The sequence below is a fragment of the Cavia porcellus genome, unplaced genomic scaffold (assembly GCF_034190915.1).
Source record: "Cavia porcellus strain 051 isolate PalLab524CR breed Dunkin Hartley unplaced genomic scaffold, mCavPor4.1 scaffold_10, whole genome shotgun sequence".
NCBI classification, from domain to species: Eukaryota; Metazoa; Chordata; class Mammalia; order Rodentia; family Caviidae; genus Cavia; species Cavia porcellus.
In genome coordinates, this window is record NW_026947493.1 from 72,252,213 (window position 1) to 72,276,894 (window position 24,682).

General features: G+C 34.3%; 1 protein-coding gene and 1 pseudogene across 9 annotated transcripts in view; one reads left to right on the plus strand and one right to left on the minus strand.

Moving 5' to 3' along the window:
• Vps13b (vacuolar protein sorting 13 homolog B) overlaps nucleotides 1–24,682 on the plus strand; it is a 683,809-nt gene that overhangs the window by 366,668 nt on the left and 292,459 nt on the right. For all 9 annotated transcript variants that reach the window (XM_063257835.1, XM_013143877.3, XM_003479878.5 and 6 more), the window contains one exon: nucleotides 23,730–23,933. In XM_063257835.1, the coding sequence (XP_063113905.1) occupies nucleotides 23,730–23,933 (204 nt within the window). The remainder of the gene's footprint in view (nucleotides 1–23,729; nucleotides 23,934–24,682) is intronic.
• On the minus strand, nucleotides 5,173–7,288 carry LOC106025759 (prolyl endopeptidase-like; annotated as a pseudogene).

The window sequence follows — 24,682 nt, forward strand, 5'->3', positions numbered from 1 at the left end:
CTGGTCACCTCAAAGGATACGTAGAACATTTCCTGCGAGTAGGGTTAAAGGAAGGAAGCATCAGACCAAAGTGTTTGATGTGTGATGTACTGTAATTCATTTCATGTGTTTGGTGGCTTTTATATGATGATCAATGTTCTGCTACCAATTGTGACCCTGGTGTGGTCCAGATCATTAAACTTCAACTTTCCTTAATATATAAGGTCATTAACTATACCTAGCAGCACTGTTGTAATTAAGGATACTGTTTTCTTTCAAATAACTACCTCTCATTTTCATTAAAATATTTATGTCTCATAATTATATGATCATTTTAGCAATTGTGATTCTTCTGAAGGAGATGTTTCTGTTAGGGATTGCCAGGACTAACATTACTATAGACAAATGTTCTTTTGCTTTCCTCACTTTACTTTATAGAGCTGGTTTTTAAGTCAGTACTTTCTTCCCACGGTCTTTTATGAGTTTATGAAGTTCAAGGTGGAAACTACAGTGAAGTTCTCCTATGTGTGTGAATCTAACAGGCAATGAGTTGACAGAGTTGGCACTATTATATAGCTTTAATGAAATGAAGTATGTGTATTACAGATGTTTATTATTCTTAGGTCATGTGTTCAGAAGCAGAAAAGCACTAAAATGTTATAGGTTTAAGTTACTTTGTAAAAACATAAATGAGCAACAAAGGCTGATTATGTGTAATGGTAAAGACTTGATAACAATTTTAATCCTCAGTTATAAAATATTGGTTGCTATAATAATCCTCAGGCAGTGAAATTCTAAGAACCTATTATTAAGAATGATACGTTCACAAACTTTAATTGCCATGAAGTGGTATTTAGGTATTTGGTAACTGAATATAAGAATTTTTTAAACTGTAAGTACAGTGTGATCTCATTGATTTACATGTACATATATGAATGGAAAATAGCCAGAATGCTTATGCACCAAACTGTCAAAGATAGTTTCCGATGGTTATATAATCTTAGTTCTTTTCATTTATGGATATTTCCTAGTTTTTTTAAAAGACACATTTGTAACTTGTGAAACTATATTTGAAGTATTAAAAAGTAGACAGTCGAATCCATTCTGTGTTTAAAACTTTAGGTACTGTTTTAAATTTTAGGACTTTAAAAAAATTTAATCAATTTAAAATATGTGGCACTCTAGCCTTTCATGCTCATCTTTTCTATAACCCTCTATATTTGTTTTAGAATCTTTTTAAATTTTACTTTTAGTTTTTTTGGTTTGGATTCATTAGTTCACCTATCATTCATTCAGGCCTTGATAATTTGACAGTGCATTTTTAAATGGAGTATGTGCTGTATTCAGGCTGTGTTTGTATGCTTTAGAGTTATTTTATTTGTTTGAAGAACCAGTTTTATGTCTTGTCCTGACATGAGTATCCATCCAGATGTTTTCACAGTTTGGATTTTGTCTCTCAGGACTGGTGCATAATATATCATTAATATACAGCTTTAAATAGGCGTGTACTACCTGCCAAAGATACTATATCTATAAAAAATTAATAATCCTTCTTTCATACGTATTGAATGTTTCATCATATCATTTATTTCTTTAATTTGTGAATGCTTGGTATTTTCTAGGTGTTTACTAGATATAAAGGTAGATAGGTATTAAAAATTCTTATAGTGTTTTACCTTTATACAACATATTTTAGTCATCTTTATCATTATAAAGTATCTTAATTGAATTATTTTTAAGCATCCTATTCCCCAAGCAAAGAAATATGTAGCACATTTAATTATAGATAAGAACTCAAAATTTTTATATCATTAATGTACTAATATAACATCTGCATAGATTTTTCTCGTAAGAAGCTATTCACTGGTTTTGTAAGTTATTATTGCCACTGTAGCTTTACTCATTTTTCAGATTACGATTGATGACATTAGTATTAAGCAAATAATGATGATTGCTCTATTGGCATAAAAGTATGAGATGAAAATTTTTAAAATAAAAGAACTGAGATCTTACACTATTAATATATAAATGCTTATTCAGTTAACCTTTATTTGCTTTTTTTTTCTTGTTTTCTTTTGTTTTTCTTTGGGGTTATGGATTAGACTTAGGGCCTTGTATGTGCAGTGCACACTTATCTACCACAGAGTTGTACTTTTATAACTAACCTTTAAAACAGTAGCCAAGCATGGTGGTACATGTTGTAATCCTAGCACTCTAAAAGACTAAGGCAGAAACATCACAAAGTCAAACCCAGGCAGGGCAACTGAGACTCTGTCTCAAACACAGAAGAAAACAAGAAGTAATACAATTGTAGCTCAGTGTGGAGGCCATAGCTTCAATCCCCAGTACCACCACCACTTCCACCAAATTTTTTTAAAAATGCATTTTTTTGCACATTTTTGTACCAGTTTGCAATGTGTGCAACTGAAAACATATTAGTATTGAATAAGATACGTGTGTGTGTATGTGTGATTTCATCAATTCACACAAAAGATGACTAGCACATAGTTTCAGTATTTGCCAAAGGAAGTATTGATACATAATTATGTAAAATGATACAGTAAGTAAATGTAGTGCGAAAACCTGGTGATAGAAAAGATGCCTAGGATTAATTGTAATGGTACTGCCTCTTATTGGAAGTACACTGTATTTCATCTTTTTGTTCTCTAAAATAAAAAGGATATCTATTTCTGCACTTACATATTTAAGAATTATTTGATAGTAAAAAGAAAGGAGATCAAAAATCCCTTACCAGCTAATTAGGGGTTGTATTGAAGAGTAGTATCTCTTTAATAGCAGCTTGACCTCAGTGTTTCTATTAGTAAACTTTGTTTTGAATACATTTGCCTCACTCCACACATTAACATATTAAAGAATATACTTCCCCCCCACCACCATTTTTAAGTCCTGGTTTTATTGGTGAAATATTTGTTAGCTGTTTCTAGCATGTGACCATCTACACTAAAATTTAAACTACAAGATAATAGTACATTGTTGGTAAAATAATATTACATGTTATATAATTTGATTTCTTTTGTGTTCCTTTTGAGAGACAAAACTTTTTTGCTGTTGCATTTCTAAATCTAAAAACTACATTTTCTCTGGATTTTTAGTGTGGCCCTCCTGTTTTAAATAATTTCATTTTAATATTTTAAATGTCTATCTTTGCAGTTGATCAGCTTTTCTATTATAGGGTCATTTACCTTAAATTTGGAAGGTCATGGTGTAAAAGCATAAATACTAAAGATTAAATGTTTTCATAGTCATTATTTTGTCCATAAAAACTGCCCAGTGTACACACTGTTACCTTGTTTGTATGTTGCCTCAATTCTCTCAATGTCTTTTCTATTTTATGGCTTAGAAAATTCTAGGACTGTTGTTTGTAAACTATAGTACACAGGAGTATCATTTATCTGAGTTTAAGGCTTTAAAAGAGTATTATTCTCTAATGTCAAGGTTTTATATAAGTATGTATCAAAGAGTATACAGTATATATTAAATATCTTCATCAAATAGTTCACATTTCACTAAGATATATAATATGGTATTGAGTAGACTCTTTAGACATACTCTTAAGAATACATGTATCACAGTATTACCATATTTTTATGGTTCTTGCCATGTTAAAATATTGATACTTAAAGCAAATAGAAATATGTCAATTCTTTAGGGGACAAAAAAATGGGAAGTTTTTTTTAACGTTCTGTATTTCCTTTAGGGAAAATTATATTAAGAATTTCTTCCTGTAATACTAAATAAATGCTAATTTATTTACAACTTAATTTTTGAATGCATAAATAAAATATTGTACTTGGGCCAGGTGTGGTGGTACACTCCTGTAATCCCAACACTTAGGAGGTTGAGGCAGGAGGAACACTGTGAATTTGAGGCCAGCCTGGGCAACAGAGTATATTCAAGACCAGCCTGAACTGCATAGTGAAAGCCTCTCTCAAAAGAATAGAATGTGTGTGTGTGTTTTGTGTGTGTGTGTGTGTGTGTGTGTGTGTGTATCGTATATAGAGAGACTATTCAGAGTTCATACCTATAGTAATATGTAATACTAAACTTATAATTTTAATCTTAATTATTGCTGAAAGTCTAGATAATGTCCAGTTTCATATTTAATAGACACTTTCTGGTACTTTTCTCTTGAGGGATTAAGTTTCTATGGGAAGAAGTTTCAAAAGATGTAAATTTCAATGCAAAATTTTGGAAAACTAGTATATCCCTTTACAAGATATACACTGATTATTGATAGAGATTACTTAAAAATGATATGATTATTTCCATTTTAAAATCTAGGGTTCAAATTTTTTGACCATAGATGGTAGAAGAGGGGGACACTTTTGAGAGCTACAGTAGCCAGTGTGAAACCCAAAGTATGAGTTCAAACTAGATGAGACTTTGAAGAATATTTTTAGTTTCTGTAGCTATGACAGACAGAAAGTATAGAGGAGTCAAAAAATGGAGGCAGGAGCAAGAATGATATTTTAAAGACTTAAGTAGACTTGCTTTTTCTATCAGAGCATTTTTTTTCCAGGACTACAGTGAAGGAACTGGAGAGAAGTTATTAAAATTAAACTGTAGAGTTTTTTAAGTTCCTGGTCAAGAAATTTGTGTTTCGTTACATGGGTGAAGATGCCCTGAGTATTTTTATCAAGTTTTCATTAATTTTGGAGAATAAAATCTAGTGCCAAAAATACAATAAATAAGAACACAGATTCTGCTGCAAGCTGTATTCAGTCATTTCATTTACTAGCCAAGTGACCCTAGCCAACCTAAGGCACATAAAAAGCTAAATTTCCTTTTTTCCCCATTTTTAAATAACAGAATTGCAATGAAGTGTCTCTCATAAGAAGAGTTCTTATATTTATTACAGATAGATATGTTATGATTATAAAAGCAATTTCACTGAGTTATTATGATACGAGTATACCCAACTATGACCCATAATTCAGCAATGTAATATTCACTATGTGTTTGTTGTCATTTAGGTACTTATCCCCACATGTCTTTTTTTTTTTTTCTTTCCTTTTTAAAATATTGTATGTGCTTAAATAGGGAGTGAAAAGAAATGCCAAAGCCTTGCTAAAAAAAAGGAGCAGACTAAAAAAGTCCTGTTTAACTGCAGTGTGAGTGCAGGAAAGGCACTACAGCTTTCTTGGTCAGGATGGTGTGAAGCCTTTGAGGTTGTCAGCGGCTGTCAAGGGAGCAGGCTTCTGTGTTTACGGAATCCAGCTGATATTCGGGCAAACATGTCTGAGGTTTATTTATCACTGTGGGCTTCGCTGCCCTGTGGTCTGCCTTGGTGTCCATGTGGATGAGCAAGAGGATGCTTTGCTTCTGGCTGTGATCCACAATGTATTGAAGAGTGGCATTAAACTTCAGGGAATAGAGAGGAACCATGTGGTTATCATGGTCAGTAGTGAGAAGCACAGACGGGTACTGGATGCCATCCGACTCTGGTAACTTGATGTTATGCAGGGGGGAATATTTGACAAGCCATTCAAAGTGTTGTTGCTGTCTGGACACTCATAATCAGTGGTCCAGGCATGACCAATGGTGTATTTATGAACGCTGACTTGTCCAAGCCGTGACAAGGAGGCCTCCATTTTAACCTCCATTAATAACCTCTTGGGAGATGTGTAACCTTCCCTGATTAGATATTCGATGGCACATTAGAGGCCATTAAAGCAGTTTTTGTTTGTTAGCCAAGGTACCACCTTTACACTATGTCTCTCTGCATTCACCACCACCTCTGACGTTGGCCACTGTGAGGACACCACCCAGGTATCTCACAAAAATGAGCCTGGACATGCTGTAGTTAGGGCTAATGGATGTGTTGGAAGCCACCATACCCATATTAGAAAACAAGATGTGAGCCTTCCAATTTTATGCCCTTGTTATGGACAATGAACTTGGGAATCTTCGTACCATCCTTGCTAAGGTAGAAAATCTGAATTATCTGGTAATCTAAAATGTCTGTTCCCTTCACGGTCCCTTCTCGGAAGATCCTAGGCTCCAGCTTCTCTTTGGTAAGATCACAGTGACAAATGATCCCTGAAGACAGAAAGGAAGTGAACTGATAGAAGATCTCTGTATCTTTCTTCTGGCCAGTACCCCATGATGCTGCTAATATCAAGTGGGAAGGTCTTGAGGAGAGTACCTGTGACCAGGCGTGCAGCTGCAGGATGTTCTTTACATGCTGGAGGTAGCATAAGATGAGAAAGTTCAACCTGACACATACTACCCATTTTAAGACATATTTCTCGTGCTTAGGAACAAGCACTTTCCACTTAGGCTCATCAGGATCCATGAAGTTGATGTTGATCAGCTAAAAGTTGGGAGAATGGCGATTTTTCATAAAGGTGAATATGGGCCCCTCATTGGTCACATAGTCATATTCTCCTTTGAAATTGTCAATCAGTTTTATGCACTTTCAGATTCCAGTGATGCCATTGAATTCTTTTTTTTTGGGGGGGGGGCGGGGGACAGGACAGGGTACTGGGAATGGAACTCAAGATGTTATGTTTGCCAGCCAGGCACTTACACTGCTGCACTAAGTCCCAGCTGCCATTGGATTCTGGCTGTGGGTCACAGAAATAGAGTTAGTTTACTGGAACACAAACCTCCCTTATTGATAATAAATCATAGCAACCATCATCAGATAACTGAGCTCCACTCATCTACTTGATTCGTCAGGAAACTCAATACACAAAATATCTTCTGACTGATCAGTCCCAAAGATATGGTAGCAGAGCTTTTGGTGGAGATTGATTAATATTTCTGTACCGTCACTTTTCCCACCTGTCTGAGGTATGAGTTGTAGAACCTACCCTTCCCATCATGGGGACAGGCCATCTAGCTAAACTTGACTCTTTCAAGCATATCAGGAAATTCTTTGGCACCATCATCTTTCATGAACTTGACCATCATCCAGTCTGAACTGCTGGCACTCAGACCACAGGCAAAATACTCACCATCGTCACTGAATGCATAACCTCAGAGTGCTACTGTGTTGCCATCAGACAAGATGTTAAGGTCAAGGAACACTCTGGCCTCACCCTCCAAGAAATATTGCACATATAATACTCATTGGTTCTGCAAACCTGTATTGTAAAAATAAAAACACTACTTTGCTTTCTTGAATTGGCATCTATACTTGGAATAGTCATACAGTTCAGTCATTCTGTTTGTATAAGCCTCTGATGGGACACTGCTCAAGAAATGGCACAGTAATCTTTTCTGGGCCTTCACCAAGGTTCACTGTCTTCAGGCCAAGCATGAGGGTCACAGATTTCATGCCCATGGTAATCTTGTACGGAGGTCTCACTGCGGTATATGTCAGGGTACTACAAGGACACCATGGCAGGGACTATGAACCTGGGCACAGGCACAGGCAGACAGCTCTCAGCCACAAGGTGCACAACCAACCTAGTGGTCTCCATGCCTAAATATCCTTTTGAAAAGCAAATTTCATAGGATTGTTATCAGTATTACCTAAATTAATTTAAATCTTTATAACTGTTCTGGCATATAGTTAGTATTCAGAAATACTATTGTGAATACTTATTTGTATTAGCTGACATAATTTTTATTTCTGAATACTTTTAAATAATCACTTGACCTGATTACAATATATTGGCTGATTGGGGAAAGAGCCTACCTCTATTCTTGATTATTCAAAATTAAATAAGTAAAATATCAGTGAAAAACTATGAAATTTGTTGTTTTGTATATACTACAAAAAAAGTCCTCATTCCCACCTTTGAAACAGTTTTATAGCAGTTAAAAATTACCAGATAATGTTTGATTTATGCTTTTAGGTCCTACTTAGTATATGATGTCAATAGGTAACATTGCATACCATGTATTACCCCTTTTAATTTTTACCATAGCCTTAAATATTCTTAATAGTATTGTTCATGTTTTACAGTAGTAAAAGCAAAGGTTGGTCAGACTTATGCAGCTAGCTTCTGCTCTTAACAACTATGGTATAATTCTATTCTCCTGTAAAGTAAAACAACTAGAGGGCTGGGGTTGTGGCTCAGTTGTAAAGTTCTTCCCTGCATGCACAGGGCCTTGGTTTGATCCCCAGCACCACAAAAAACAAACAGCTATACTAGAATAATGTAAAGAGTAAAGAAATGCATTTTCATGCTAACTACCATTTCTAAACTCTGTCTTACACGTTACCACTTGATATTTATAATTTTATTCATAGTTCTCACTACTATGCATTCCAAGTTACTCATTTCTTCTATTGATAGGAATTCAAATTTTTTTGTATTACAAATAGTGTTTCTATATCACAAATAATGATAAAATATTCAGTCTTTAATAGTCTCCATATAGTTTCTCTGGGGTTATTTTCCAGTAGAACTTCCTATGATCATGGAAATTTCTATATATGCCCTGTATAAAAAAGTATCTATTAGCCACATTCAGTTATTGAAAACTTAAGCTGTGACTTACTCAACTAAAGAATAAATTTTTAAAGATTTTGTTGCTGTATGTTTTGATAAATTGTATTGACAATATGCTGGCAAGTGGCATTGATATTGTATTAGATACTGTGCAGTTGTGATCACTTTGGATAGATGTGAATGACTGATACATGGAAAAATCTTTTCTCTATAACTGGAGGTGATCCTTTAATGTTATGAGGACCTAGAATGATAAGATACCTGAATATATGTATATGTATGTATGTATGTATAGTATACCTATAGAAAGGCACCATGCCTTACAGTATACATATACCATATTCATTGGGAAAATGTATAAATTTTGTGTGCTTTTTTCTGAATAGAAGATTCTTGATTGATACTTTTTGTTATATCTAGTTGTTCCCCAGAGCTTCATGTACTTATAGGTGGGACTTCAGGGAGGGGATTTGATGGACATGACACTTATCAGTGGATTAGTTCACTAATGCATTTATAAGTGATATGTGTGATGTTAAGAAGTGAAGCCTGTTTGGAAGAGGTGGGTTACTGTGGGTGTGTCCTAGAAGAGTATATGTATTCATTTTATCAGTACGTAGTGACTGTTTTTATTTCTTCTGGTCAATTCTTGAAATCTGCTAACTCTGTATATTAGATGGCTTTTCCTGTTTACTTTCACTTTCTACTTGCATGCTGTGTCATTTTCCATTCTTTCACACATAGTCTGTAAGATTCTTTTGGATGAAATATGTCTCCTGTAGACAATATTTGTTCATATTTCTTAAAGTCCAATCTGCCAGTCTCTGTCCTTTCATTGGGAAATTAAGATCATTGATATGGGTAGTTACTATTGTAATATGTGACTGCATTCTATCATTACATTATTTTTCCAGTGCTGATTTCTTTGGGTTGTTTTTTCTTTTTGTTTAAGTACTGTCCCAGTTAAATGTATACTTTTTAAAAAAATTTTATTTAAAAGGAAAAAGAGAAAAAACATACAAAACAAAGCGGTGTAAGGGTACAAGTAATACAGAACTAGAAAAAAAAAAAAAAAAACCAGTAAGAAATCACCAGTCAATAGATTACACATTATCATCTTAGAGATAGTTGCTCAAGTCACAGTATCAAAGCATACAAAGTGAACATTCAAACAGAGAGACTGCAAACAGTTGTGTTCAATGATCCAACCCAAAACATTAATATGGTCAGCTATTTAACACCCCTAAACACACTTGCAGTTGTATCCTTTAGAGCACTTTTTTTCCCTCTCTTTTTTACAACAAAATTTACACATTTTGGATTTTATTACTCCTTAGTTCTTATTACTTTTTTTTTTGGAAGAGAATAAAGTCAAATATGGCAAAACAAAGCTGTCAGTCAAAACCAAGGATAGACATAGTACATGATATCTAAGTAAATTTCTAAACCTGCACCTCATGGTTACTTGGTTAGATCTGGTCTTTAGCTATACCATCCTGCTCCCAGTCTTATGTTATTGCTTGAATCTAATATTAAATCAGTTCTAAATTCATTTTGCTAATTTTTTTTCAAATCCATGTGACTCATAACAATACACTTCTAGTGAAATTAACCCAACTTAGTCATTTATGCATCCTAATAACATAAGGTTCCATCATACTGATGCTATTTTCTTCCTGTTATCATGGTCATGAGGTCTAAGGTTATTGGTTGATAAATGGTAGAACTAGAGTTTGAATATAATAGTGACTATTTTATAGTGTTCATAGCCTTCAAATATTTAAAAAATAAAACTCATATCCTTAAGATAGTATTATTTTGCACCTAATTTGACCATGGAATCCTAAGCAGTAGCCAACTGTCTTACAGATGCGTGTATCATTCTTCACCAAAGAGACCGAAAGATATATACTTCTTACTTAAGATAATTTCATTTATTGAAGTTAAAATTGAAAAGTGCATATACTGCCATTTGCGAACTAGTTATGCTACAAATAATTGAAACTGCCCATGGAGTTGTAGAAAACACTGATAATAAAGCGGCAACAGCAAAAAGGAGTATAATTTGGATAGTATGGAGAAATGATTGAGGAGATTTTTTAAATGAGCAAGATCATGAAAATAATTCTAATACATATCAATTGGTTACTTTAATATTAAATATTGTTCTGGGTGCATTAACTCAGTTACTTTCTTTAGTAAGGTTTTAGGTTAGTAGAATAAAATACTAAAATTTCATCTTGCCTAAAGGCATTCAGTGATAGGCAGTAGAGCTAAAATTAGGGCTCCAAGAAAGGTAAATTGTCTTGTGTCCAGAAAAGTTCACAGAATTAATGACTGAAAATTATCCAGAAAAATCAGTTGGGGATCTTTTCTATAAGAATTTTAGAGAAGACATAAGGATGACATCTGATTGTTACTGGTTACAGAAAAAGTAAATTGTGAATAAATTAAAATACTCAGAGAAACATAAGATTCTGCTATAAAGGGTACCTGGGGCAAAAATGGTAATAATTCAAGGAGAGTGCAGGGGTCTTACAGTGTCTCTCTTTTGTAAGACTAACTTGAACATGTCTTTAGCCAGAAAGACAGAAGATGCAGGAGAGTAAAGGAAAAACTAATCAAGCAAAATCTCCACAGGAAGTGGCAGGAGTAAAGAATTTTTGTTATTCAGTCAACTTTCATTTATTAAAAGCCTTCCACATGCTAACATTTGTTTAAGTACGTTGTATGTGATGGATGTGAGAAGAAAAAAGACAGCTTTCCAGTATGGAGTCAGTTAGCAGAAACCTTAACCTTGAATAAGAGAAAAGGTGTTTCCTCCAAATAACTCAATGAAGGAGGCAGGACAAATATGAATTTCTCTGTTTTGTAAATGAAACAGCTTTAGATTTGCTGGTGCTCTCCTGTTCACCTCAGGGCAGATAGCTGAGATAAATATGTTGCAAAAATTAAAGAGATACCGTGGTCTAAGTTTCGAACTTAGTTTTTAAAATCAGGAGGGATGTTGCTTAGATGAAAGGAAACAAGAGACAGGACATATTCCTGAGCCCTGCGTCAAATCCATTGAATCATATACTCTAGACCATTAGTGCAACATTTTAACAAGATCCCTGGGTGATTCCTCTGCAATCTGAACATGCAAATCCTGCTGCAAGTCACTGGTGGTACAACTCAGAATTGGTTTTAGCCTGACATTCCTTATTTTATTTTTTATCCTACTTTCTTTCAGAGCTACTGACACATACGGAGACTCAGTGATAAGTATGCAGACATTTAATCATGACACAAAATTTTACTTACTACCTTGCTGTTTTCTGCCTTGTTTAACATATTGTAGATCTCAATTGAGCTATAAGTGACTGAATTTTACTTCTTTACAGCAAATTCCCAAGATATGCCTGTTCAGCAGAGAGCAGTAAATGGTTCAACATGAGCTGTTCCTTATGTAAACATACAAAAGGCCTGACCCAGACTAAATCAATTTAAAAAGGAAAACATTAAAGCTATGTTTCCTGTTATACACTTAAAGTCTTCTTTGGTTCCTTATGATTACATTATTGACCAACTATTGCAGACTTTAGCTTATCCTCCTACACCACCTGCTGAAAGGTTCAAGTGGTATGGGAGAAGAGTTTCGGAAGGGCAAAGCAATTACAATTATAACTCCTACATGTTAGCCAATAAAGCAGCTTTTTGTGTTTAGGGAAGTGATGGGCATCTTGATTCACCTTCTTTCCTGATTTGAATTGCTAAAAGGTTTTAAAGACTGAAATAAGAAGACAGCAAAGTTCATAGGGCTTTTTGGAGTATATGAATTTGAGACAAAATTTAAGTCCACTTATGATAGTGAACATTTCTAAGAAAAATGTAATTAGGAAATGAAACAATAATATAGGCGTTTTTATTGTGAAATATTAGCTGGTGTATTTTTTTAAGGCAGACATTGTTAATATTCAGTATTTTGTGCTCACTGACTTAGAATTTATTTCCTGTGATGAGTTCCCTAGTAAAATATCGTTCTACTGGTATTCTTTAAGAATTCACCAATTGTTTCTTCTGTGAAAACTTAGTGCACTAAGTCAAAGCTTTCTTGAATATAATATTATTTCAACTTTGGCATTTCCAATCAGATAATATTTTACTCCTTCCAATCTGTTTTTAACTTATCTTTTGCTTGGAGGAAATGATACTTTAAACGTTGTAAATTGGAGCCATGGATTTAGCTCAGTAACATAAGTGCCTGCCTGGCAAGTGTAAGGTCATGAGTTCAATTCCTGGTACAAAAAAAAATGTTGTAAATTGTAAAACTCCAATTTTTGAGAAAAAATAATTCATTGTAAAGTCTTACATCTATAAACATTTATATGTATATCCTTTAAGATTTTTATTGTACCATGAGATATGAAATATTTTTAAAAGATATCTTGCTGTAACAGTGTTTAATAAAATTTCATATACAGTATTTAAAACCATGTTGAGTATGATTTGTAAGTTTAGTATTGGAGCAAAACACTAAGTGCCTTGAGTATGCCATATTCTAATGTGTGGAATTGGCTTTAAATATTATTTTTTAAAAAACACGAGAAAAATCTTGCATTAAAATCCTCAAGTGCAAGCCAGAGATATGGCTCAGTAGCATAGCACTTGCCTGGCAAGAGTGAGGTCATGAGTTCAATCCCCGGTTCTGCCCCCGAAAAATATCCTCAAGTGCTTTTCAGAAAAATAAAGGTATATCAGCACTCTACTAGTGTATTTTATCAAACTATAAAATCCTGAGAATAAAGCATGGAGAGATCATGTAAAAAGAAAGGTTATAAAGATTATACTTTTATCTAAATTCTGTATTATTACAAAACAACTTGTACAGTTTGTACATATACATATGCATATTATACAAGTCAGAATAACGAAAACTAATCATCCAGCCAATCCTAAGTTTTAAATTTATAATGTAAATTTAAATTTTATAATTTGAAAACAATTATACAGAGGAAACACTGAAATTTTCTGGTCTTGATGTCATAGAGGCTAAGAAGTTCTTGAAGAAAGTATGTTTTCTAAAAATACGAGGATGTTTTAAATTAATCTGCATTTTTCACAGTAAAATTTTTCTTGTACTAGAAAGTAGGAGCTTTATTGTAAATTAACTGTCATTGCTATTAAAATCGTTTTGTCTAACAAAACAGATAAAATAGGAAAATGTGTATAGAAATCATTGAATTTGCTTTATTGAATTAAGTGTCAGCAGTGTCTCTGATTGGCAGTGTTTGTTTTTGTGACTCTTAAGTATGGCCTTTACCCACTTAGTCTCTCTGTCACTTTCTAGTCATTTCACTTGAGTTTAATATTTTATTCAAAACCTGATGGGCTAAAGTAGGATGATTTTTTTTCCTAACTTGTATTGAAGTTTTTATGATGTGACAACTTCTGTGTCATAACTGAGATAGAAACTCAGGTTTCTTTTTGCTCTAGACTACTGTATTACACATAATTTCTGATTCCTATTTGGCAGGGACAATGGCCAGTTTATAACACAAGTGAATTTCTGGGCCACATCTTTTTATTCTCAAAGGCTGGGCCTAGTGCCAGACTCCTAAACTTTATAAACGTTTTAAGATTTTATAAATAAAGATTTTGTCTCTGGCTTCATCCCCATTGCCTTACGGCATTACTGCTTTCTGACCTCTCTCCGCGGCAGCCATTCAGGGCCTCTTAAGGGTTTCTGAATGTGTTACTCTTCTACCTTCAGGCCTTTGAACCTGTAGTTGCCTCTGAGATACTTTATTGTATGAAGTGAGGAACCTGAGTTTTTGAAACTCATTTGACCACTATCTTTCTCTTTCCTACACGCTTTCAATTACATTGTATACTTGTGCATGGTACTTAATCTTCAATAGTATTATCTCTCTTATTATCACTTCTAAATTCCCATCTAGTCTGTATGCACAATGAGGTCAAGGAACATACCAGTGAACTTTTTTCAGCTGTCAGTGAAGCAAACAGCCTGCTGTGCCATGCATGCATTAGGTTCAGCCACCTCTGCCCTAGGGCCTATCATAAAACCTAAAAGATAATACCCAATGACTATTGTGGAGTAAATGTAAGTTAGCTCTTTGCAGAAAGAGCTAGGGTTGTTTGTTTTTGGTACTGATGATTAAACTCAGGACTTCCCATTTGCCAGGCAAGCACTGTGCCTGAGCTATATCCCAGGCCCAGAAAGGATTATTTTGAGGAAGCATAAGTTTGATAGTCCTAAGGCTATATGTCCCAATACCTGACTTTGTTGTTTTCCACCACTGACCACATTGCCAGCAGCTTTATACTGTCAAAATTGGATGTTTGGATTTGGATATCACTACTGGAAACACTGAACCTATGGCATTTGCACTGAGCTACATGTCTGAATCTGTTATTTTTATTTTTCATTTATTTATCTTCTGGCAAGGTCTCTCTAAGTTTCCCATGCTGGCCCCTAACTGTAGTGTTCTTGCCTCAGTTTTCTGAGTAGCTGGAACTATAAAGCATGTGTCACTGCACCTGCTCTGGCTTTTTTCTAGGGCCATTTTCATATAGAAATAAAACTAGAAAAGAAAAAATAATGATGTTTTTGATCAAAGAAATGAATAATGGCCTTTATATTAATTCCATGGTGAAATGTATAGAAATATCTTCTAGGAAGAGTGAAGACCAGGAGAGATTTTTGCAAATTAAATTATAATATAAATCTTTATTTTAATGATTCTGCCTACTAAACCTCTTATTATATGGCTAATCTTCACAACATTGTAGTTACTTATTGCAAATATAGTTAATGTAGACTTACATATGTCTAGGATTTTTCTTTTTGTTTTCCCTTGGATGCCAGAATTGTCTCTATTTTTGGCTTTGTCTCTAAATTTAATTTCTGCTTTTATACTTTATGCTTCCTTTTTATGTTTATTAATTATTTTTTTAAAACAGGGTCTCGCTATACTGTTCAGGCTGTTCTTGAACTCGCTTTGTACCCAGAGTGGCCTCAAATTTGCAGTGGTCCTTGTGCCTCATGTTTCTAAATGATAGGTTTACAGGCATGTACTACCACACTCAACTTACTTTTTGATTTTGAGCCTTTTTTTCTGCTAAGACTAGTATTTCAAAAAATTACTCTCAAAGTGCCATTTTAACCTCATAACCTTAGTGTGTGACATTTTGTTTTCATCTTTATTATGATATTTTTGACCAGTGATTAATTTAGGAATGTGTTTCTGAGTTTCCAAGTTTCAGGCATTTTAAAGCTTTCTTCTTTAATAAAATAATTTAAGATTAAAAAAATAATAATTTAAGATATAATATATATGATACTAATCCAATGACATATGTTGTAACTAATTTGATAGCCTAGCAGGTGATCAGTTTTTGTTTGTTTGTTTGCTTGTTTGCTTGAGAAACCTATGTATTCAGTGGTCAGATACTTGTTCTATGAATGTCTATGTCATCAAAGTTAAATTTTTTAAATTTTTCTATTTCCTTGTCTACTGATCCATTGCAAAGAGAGATTGTTACATTTCTACTGTAAATGATAGGTTTCTTCCTTTTGTAAAACTTTCAAGGTTTAATATTTTGAAATTGTTTTTACAAATAAATGTAAAATTACCTTTTTTATTATTTTCTGTCCTATGCTAGAAATCAAATGCAGGGTCCTGAACACAGGAGCCAAGCAGTTTATTACTGAATACATGCCCAGGACCTAGAATTGTCTAAACTTCTAAATTATGGAGTCTTTTGTCTTTTAGTAATAACTCTATTTAATGATATTTGTTATTTAATATCAAAGTCTAAGATCAATGTTTGATCAAGTATTTGTCTAATATATATTTTCACAGTTAGTGACTCAATCTTCCTATATCTGAAAGTTTTAGCTATGTCTCATAAACAAACAGAATATAACTACAATTTGTTAAATCTGCAGAAATTTCAGGTCATTTATATTTATCTTAATTATTGTGATGTTTGTATTATTTGTAGCCTTTTGTGTGTTTTTTTTCAATACTTTATTTCTTACATTCTAGTCTTTACTCTATTTGAAAGCTGTCTTCCACGTCTATTATTTTAACATGTGTACTTAGCATCTGTTTTAATATGTGTACTTAAATGTGATGTTAATCAGAACTTTTTCCTTTCCTGCTAGTAGTATAGGAACTCTAGAATACTTTGCCAATTAACTGATCCTCCAACTTACGTTCTGTTATCTACTATCTTATTTATTCTCTTTTTTCTCTCAATTTGGACCTCATTATTGCTGTTTTAAACATTCTGTTTAGACTTTCTATATATTTACCAGTTTCCTCGTTCTTATTTTTGGGATTCTTTGTGTTACCTGGATCGCACATTTGGCATTTTTCTGTAATTGAGAAGCAATTTTCAGATATTCTCTTCAAATAATGTCTCTTAGCCATTTTCTGTATTATCTCCTTGATACTCCAGTTAAACATTTTTTATGATTTTCTTTATATTTCTTTGAATTGCATGTTAAATTTCTTTAGCTCTTTTTAGATCACTATTACTTCAGTTCAGTTTAATCTTCATGAGGTTTAAATTTAAGTAATTCTGTTTAAATTTAAGTAATTTATCCTTTGAAAGTGCCTTTTTAATTTTAAAAAGAAAAACATAAAACAAAATTTCAAAACCAGATAAGAAGGTAACAATGGTTAATACATTATGTATTGTTTTCTTTAAATTAGTTACTCAGAGTATAAGATAACAACATTTAATTTGTCTAGACAATAATAGCTCAAACATTTGTTTTCAGTGGACTAAACTAGTAGTACAACAATGTTAACTATCTTTTTTTTTTCTTTTTACCCCTTCCTTTTCTCCATTCCCCCGCCCCAGTTTCTCTTTCCTTTTGAAACTTCTCATTTTAAAGTATCTATTGTACATTTTGGATCTTATTTAACTCTTTCAGCTTCTCACACTAGGGAAACAATATGATGTTTATACATGTGCCTCTGGCTTATTTTATTTATGAGAATGGTCTCAAGTTGCATCCATTAACCTGTGAAAGTCTCCAGTTTAACCTTCTTTATGCCTGAGTAGTACTCCATATTATAAAAAGACCATACCTGGGGTTTTTTATTCATTCCTCTCTTGATGGGCATTTGGGTGTTTCCAAAATCTAGTTATTACAAATTGTGTTGCTGTAAACATGTGTGCACATATATCACTGTGGTACAATGTTTTTAATTCTTCTGGAAAGATACCCAGAAGGGCAATACTTGGATCAAATGGGACTTCCAAGCCTAGGTTTTGGAGGAATCTCTACACTGATATTTACAGCAGTTACACCAGTCTACACTCCCACCAACAGTGGAAGAGGGTTCCTTTTTCCCCATAGCCTCTCTAACATTTGTTATTGGTTGATTTCTTAATAACAGCCATTCTTTCTAAAGTGAAATGGAATCTCATTGCTCTTTTAGTTTGCATTTCTCGAATGATCCATGATATTGAACATTTTTTCATATATTTATTTTCCGTTTGTATATTTTAATCTGACAAGTATGTATTCATCTCAGATGCCCATTTTTTGATTGGGTCTTTAAATTTGGGAGGTCTGATTTTCTTGAATTCTTTGTATGTTCTTGATGGTAATCCTTTGTCTAAAGAATAGCTGGCAAACATTTTTTTCCCACATTGTGAATTGTCTCTTCACTCTCTTGGTGGCTTTTCTTGCTGTGCAAAAGCTTTTTAATAAGATAAGGTACCAGTTGTTGATTCTTTGTGATAGTCTTTGCCTATACCAGTGTCTTCAAGAGTTTAACCTAGGGGGCTGGGGATTTAGCTCAGCGGCATAAGCACCTGCCTTGCAAGCAGGCAGTCATGAGTTCGATCCCTGGTACCAATAAAAAGGAAAAGACAAAAAAAAAATTTTTTTTTAAAAGAATTTAACCTAGTCTCTCTTAAGCAGATTTAATATTTATGTTTTAATATTTAGATCTTGATCCATTTCAAACTTAGTTTAGTGCATGGTGAAAGACATGTCCAATTTTAATCTTCATTGTGTGCAAAGCCAGTTTTTCCATCACCATTTGTTAATGAGGCTGTCGTTCTTCCAGTGAATGTGTTTGCCATGTTTGTCAAAGATAAGATGGCTTAGTATGTCTGCTATCATTTCTGAATCTTCTAATCTGTTTCATTGAGCTTTGGGTCTTTGTTTTTTTTTTTTTTTTTTTTTTTTTTGGATTTTTTGGTCAGTACCATTCTGTTTTTATCACACTAGCTTTGCAATGTAGTTTCATGTCAAGCATTGTGATTCCCCCCCACCCCGCCTCGCCTTTGTTGGCAAAATTTCCTTTGCTGTTCTAGGTCTCTTCTGGTTCCAGATGAATTTTAGGATTGTTTTCTCTAATTCTGTGGCATATACTATTGGAATTTTGATCATAATTGCATTAAATCTGTATAACAGTTTTGGAAGAATTGCCATTTTCACTATAGTTGTTCTTCCTACCCAACATCTAGGGTTGTCTTTTCATTTTCTTATACCCTCTTCATTCTCCTTTTACAGAGTAATATAGCTTTCAATGTAAAAGTCTTTTACATCCTTCCTTAGATTGATTCCAAGGTATTTCATTTTTTATGCTATTGCACAAGATGTTATTTCCCTAATATCTCTTTTAGTGAGTTTGTTATTGTTGAAGAACACTATTGATTTTTGAGTGTTGATTTTGTATCTAATTATGTTACTGAATTTGGTTATTAAATACAGAAATCTTTTGGTGGAGCTTTTGGGATCTTCTCTGTAAAGTATCACGTCATCTGCAAATAATGATAATTTAACTTCTTCCTTTCCTATCATTATCCCTTTAATTTCTTTCTCTTGTCTAATTGTTCTGGCTAAAGTTTCTAGAACTATGTTGAATAAGAGTGGAGACAGTGGAGATCTTTGTCTCCTTTTTATTTTAGAGGAAAAAGCTTTCAGTGTTTGTCCATGTAGTATGATGTTGGCTGTTGGCTTGTCATAGATAGCTTTTATCAGATTGAGATAGACTATTCTAATCCTCTGTAGGGTTTTTATCATGAATGGGTGCTGGACTTTATCAGAAGCTTTTTCTGCATCTATTGAGATGATCATATGATTTCTGTCTTTGGCTCTTTTAATGTGGTATATTACATTTATTGGTTTATGTATGTTAAACCATCCCGGCATCCCCAAGATGAATCCCATTTGGTTGTGGTATATAATCTTCTTGATGATTTGCTGCATTCTGTTTGCTAGCATCTTATTGAAAATTTTTGCATCTATATTCATTAGGAAGATTGGTGTTTAATTCTCTTTCTTAGTTGGTTCTTTCTCTTGTTTTGGTATCAGGATAATGCTTGCTTCCTGAAATGAATTTGGGAGTATTGCTTCCCTTTCAGCTTCATTCAAGAATTTGAGAAGTAGTGGTTTTTACATCTTCTCTAAATTTCTTGTAGAATTAAGCTATGGAGACATCGGGGCCTGAGTTTTTCCTTGTTGATAGGTTTTTAATTACATCTTTGATTTTATTGCTTGATATTGGTTTATTTTTGATTTTTATATTTTCTTGATTCACTTTTGGTAATTCATATGCATCTAGGAATCGTTTCATTTCTTCTGTATTTTCCATCTTGCTGGAATACAAATTTTCAAAGTATGTATAGATTATTTGTATTTCCTGTATTTCTGCAGGATCTGCTGTGATTTCACCCTTTTCATTCCTAATTGCGTGGATTTGAATATTTTCTTTCCTTTTTTTGATAAGGTTGGATAAGAGTTTGTCTTTTATTTAATCTTTCACAAACCAACTCTTCAATTCATTGATTCTTTTTATTTTTTTTTAGACTCCAATGCATTAATTTTTGTTCTGATCTCTATAATTTACTAGTTTATATAAACTTTTGGCTTAACCTGTTCTTTTTCTAGAAGTTTGAGGTTCACTGTTGTTGTAGTTAGGAACTGCAAAGAGAGCAAGACAATATGGGATACAAGATTTTTATAGTACTATTTATAATGGTCCCCCAAGGAGTCAAATACAAAAAAAAGTGCAAGGAATTTGTCCACAACACTAAAGACCTAGGAAGTCCAGCTGAGAGCCTGAATCCCATGGCAATAACCTGCATGAGTTCAGATTAAAACCTAGGGCACAATAATGACTCATGCAAGTCCATTTCACAGATCTCTCCTGGGAAGACCCAAAGGTCAGCAGTGGAAGCTACCAAGTTTATGCCAGTGGGGTGAAAGATCTTTGCAAGTAGGTTAAGGGTTCTTCAGTGAAACCATGGAGCTCCTGTGGTGGGTTCCTTTATTGTTCAAAATGAGGACCAGGGCTCCCCTAAAAAGTACTACAGCCATCCTCAACAACAATCAGGTCCTGAGCTTCTCCAATGATGAGAACAGCTGAGTACCTATCAGGAAGCCTGCATCACAAATTCTAGAGATTGAATGCTCAAAGAAAGGAGCTCCCCCTAAGTGGACTGCAGCCTTCTCAGCAACAAGATCCCGAGCTCCTCTGGTAATAGCTGATTTTATATGAGGGGAGCCAGCCTGACTTGCTCCTCCAGGAGCCTCCTCTCTTTTATATCTGAGATTCTGTCCTCAGATAGACTTAATATGCAGTGAATACTTTCAATGGAATTTTTATTCTCCTGGACATCTGCTTGCATCTGCCTTATAGATTCAAATTTGTTTCCTATGCTGAGCATTCATGGCTTCCATAATTTTTTTAAGGTCATTTATTTTTATTTTGTCTGTCTTTGATGTAGAGTCATTGAGCATCATCTTCATTATGAACACCATCTCTGCTATTGAGAAATTATTTATGATTTGATGTTTTTCCAGAGCTGCATTTAATTACTTTGTTGTTACCACTTCAGAGAGGTCAAGTGGGAGGCTTTTGGATTGTTTCACCTCATTGTCCCCTAGGTTTGCCTATGATGAACTAGATGTCTGGGACTTTCATCTTTTTTAAGTGTCTTCTCATTTTCTTTTCTTTTGTCAGTTTAACTCATGATGCAGTGTTTTTAAGTTGCCTTGGTGGGTTGCTTCATTGCTAGTATTTAGAACCCTTATGTAATGACTACTTTGCCAAGGTATCCACCCAGGTATATCTGGTTTTTGAGTCTGTTGCAAGATCCTGTCTCTTCAATTTGTTGAAGATGAGAAGTTGCTGTTTGTTTGGCCTAGTCCCTGATTCTTTGGCAGTGTGGCACAGTATTTTCTGTGACACTTAGTAAATCTCAGTCATGGAATACCAGGAAGAACTGCTGTTTAGAACAACCGTGTCACTTTTGGCTATAGTGGTGCTAATAGCATCAAATACAGCCTAGAAAGTTACAAAGTTAGCTAACCATTAATTTGACACTTTTTACCATATAAGTAAAACAATCCAGAAAATTATATGCAGTATACAAGTTTTTCATATGTCAATTTTACCCTCGGGTTAAAATTTAAAATAGGATAAGGAGAAAATAGAGAAGTGGAAGAAGAAGAGGAAATCAGAAGTAAGACTGAGGACAAAGAGGGATCATGCTAACTTTGGGAAATTGTTGAAGCAGGTTGGAGAGAGAGACAGAAGGAACAGAGAAAAAGAAGAACACAATAGAACCTCAACCTCAAAGGGCCTAGAAACCATGTTTGCACTCGTATACAAACAAAATCCAATAATGAAGGAAAAGAAAACCCACTGTCACCACAACAGAAAGTAGAGAGAAAAGAAAAGAAAAAAGAATCTACTTTTAGGTTTGTCTCTGCTTTTAGTAGACAGCGTGTAGAAACAGAGTCTCAATCTTGTGCCAGTCTATCCCAACAAACCAGCAGTAACTTTGGTGGGGTAGTGGATAATCCCGGTGAGCCTGGACCTTCTGGCTAAGAGCAGACTCATTAGGCCTGCAGCTATCTGCATCTTCTGCAGGCCTGAGCCCATCTGGAAGCCACTAGATGGAGCTGGCAGCAGCTCTGAGTTTTGAGTTCAGTTAGGCCCTCTCCTGGATGGCTCTCAGCCAATTACTCTCTCACTTGAGACTGAGCTTTCATCACTCATCATCAGTCCTTCACATCTGCTGCTCCCCTTCACTGCTCAAGACCTTTAGGGTTGTCAGCCATCACTTTGTGTCCAAAAGTTTGACCTGCTCCTTTCACACAGTGAGCCCCTTTTCAGGGAGAAGGCACTACTGGCAGCCTTCTTCTTTGTTAGAGTTTCTTTCTTCATTGTCTCTGTCAGCTTCAACTGATGCTTCAAATCCTTCCTGCGTCCAGAGGACCCACTTTCCTTCTTATTTTCCTCACATTGTTATATTGCAATGTCTAGATGGCAACTGTCAGAGAGGCTCTTTCTCTACTGCTTACCACTCCACCAACTTAGTGATCCCGGGTCTTTTTTTTTTTTTTTTTAACTTTTTAAACAGATTTCTGCTTATCTACTTTTTTCACGATCTTTGAGGGGCTGTTTCTTCTCATAACAGTTGTACTTTGTCTCACTAAAGGTCCCTTAGTTTAGTATCATGTATGAGTTGTAAGTTTTGTGTCTGGGTTTCTCATTGCATTTGGAACTATTTTGGGAGAATTCTTAAGTTGAAATTCTTCCCAAGAGAATTTTCTTTTACCTTTGCCTTGCCTATCCTCTGACTCACTGCCTTTCTGGGACAACCCTATCTAGATTGACATTTTTTTCATAACATATTTGAGACACAAAATGCTAATTGTAGGCCATCACCTCTTCTAACAATGTAGAAAGTTCTGAGGAAGGTGAATGATTACCATAGAAAGTGGATTAGTTGGGAGGCAGGGAACACATGAATTTAAATTGTAGTTTTGTCACACATTAGCTTTGTAACTTTGCTTTTAACTGGCTGGTTTTCTGTTTGGTAAAAATGAACATAGTAGAACCTGAAAACATGTCAATGACATGTAAATGTCCTTAGAAAGTAAAGCACTGCAAATTATTAAGTCATTATAGCATAGATAAGTTTTAGATTACACATAATATAATAGTCTCCTCCTACTTATAATGTAATTAGCCCACATTTTAAATTAGTAATCAAAAAAGTAATGATAGCAGAGGAGCATGCTGGCATATACCTATAATCTCAGCACTCTAGGAGGCTGAGGCATGTGGGTTGCTAGATTGAGCTCAGCTTGGGCAGTTTAACAAGTTAATTAGACACCATCACCGTCTCAAAATAAATAGTAAAAATGTAGCTCAGCACAAAGACCCTAACTTCAACCCACAGTATAAGCAAAAAAGAAAGAAAAATTAGTGATACTATATTAGCTAGAAAAGTAATACAGAATGTTGATCTGGTTACCTTTTCTCATTTCCTTTACAGGAGAGCATTGAACTTAGGAATTCTTCGAGATCCTGGATCAGAAATTGAAGATAGACAATACCAAATAGACTTACAGTCCATCAATATTGGTACTGCTCAGTGGGATCAACTAAAACCAGAGAAGGAAAATACCACAGGAGGAGTGCTAACAGAGAATGAAAGGAATTCTCAAAATCCAGCTCTTGAGTGGAATATGGCGAGCAGGTAAGAAATTGAGAAGCTTTTCCTACTCTGTAATATTTCATTATCAGAAGAAAAACTTGGTGACTGTTTTGGTATTGCTTTTGCTTTTCACTCTAAACATAACATATATTCCTTAATTTCAGCTCAGGAAGTTTAATTGGAAACCTGATAGTTTTACCACTGTTACAGTGCAATTATAAATTGAGGGTTCTGACAGTAGTCTTCGTTTTAAGCTTGCTATTTGATCAAAAGATACACTTGAGGCTAAAGAATATATTCATGTATTTTCTCAAGATCTGTTGTGTTTAAGTTAGAATAGGAGCCACAGCAAGTTTCTAGCCCTCCCCCCACCATTCTCTTAATTAGAAGCAGCTTTGTTCACAGAAAACATTTTTAAGGAAAGGAGTCCTGAATGTGAGCTGTTAAGATTTATAGAAAGCCACTGCAGTCCTACCCAAGCTATTTATAGTTCTTATCAGAAAAATAACTATACTTGTTTACTGAAGAGAATATACTAGTCATTGTAAATCTAAAGGTCTGTTATAATCTACAAAAATATTAATTTTTTTATCTTTTTCTACTGATTCTACAAGATAGGCTTAGTAGCATTTCTTGATTATAATACATTGTGGTGTTTGTTGGTAAGATTTCTTTAAAAGGTCATGTGCACTCTTTGTTATATATGTTTTAAAATGCTTATTGCTTTGAGTCTGTTCTTTTACCAAAATCCTATTTTTGTCCATATCTTAGGAATAATAATGACAGAAATA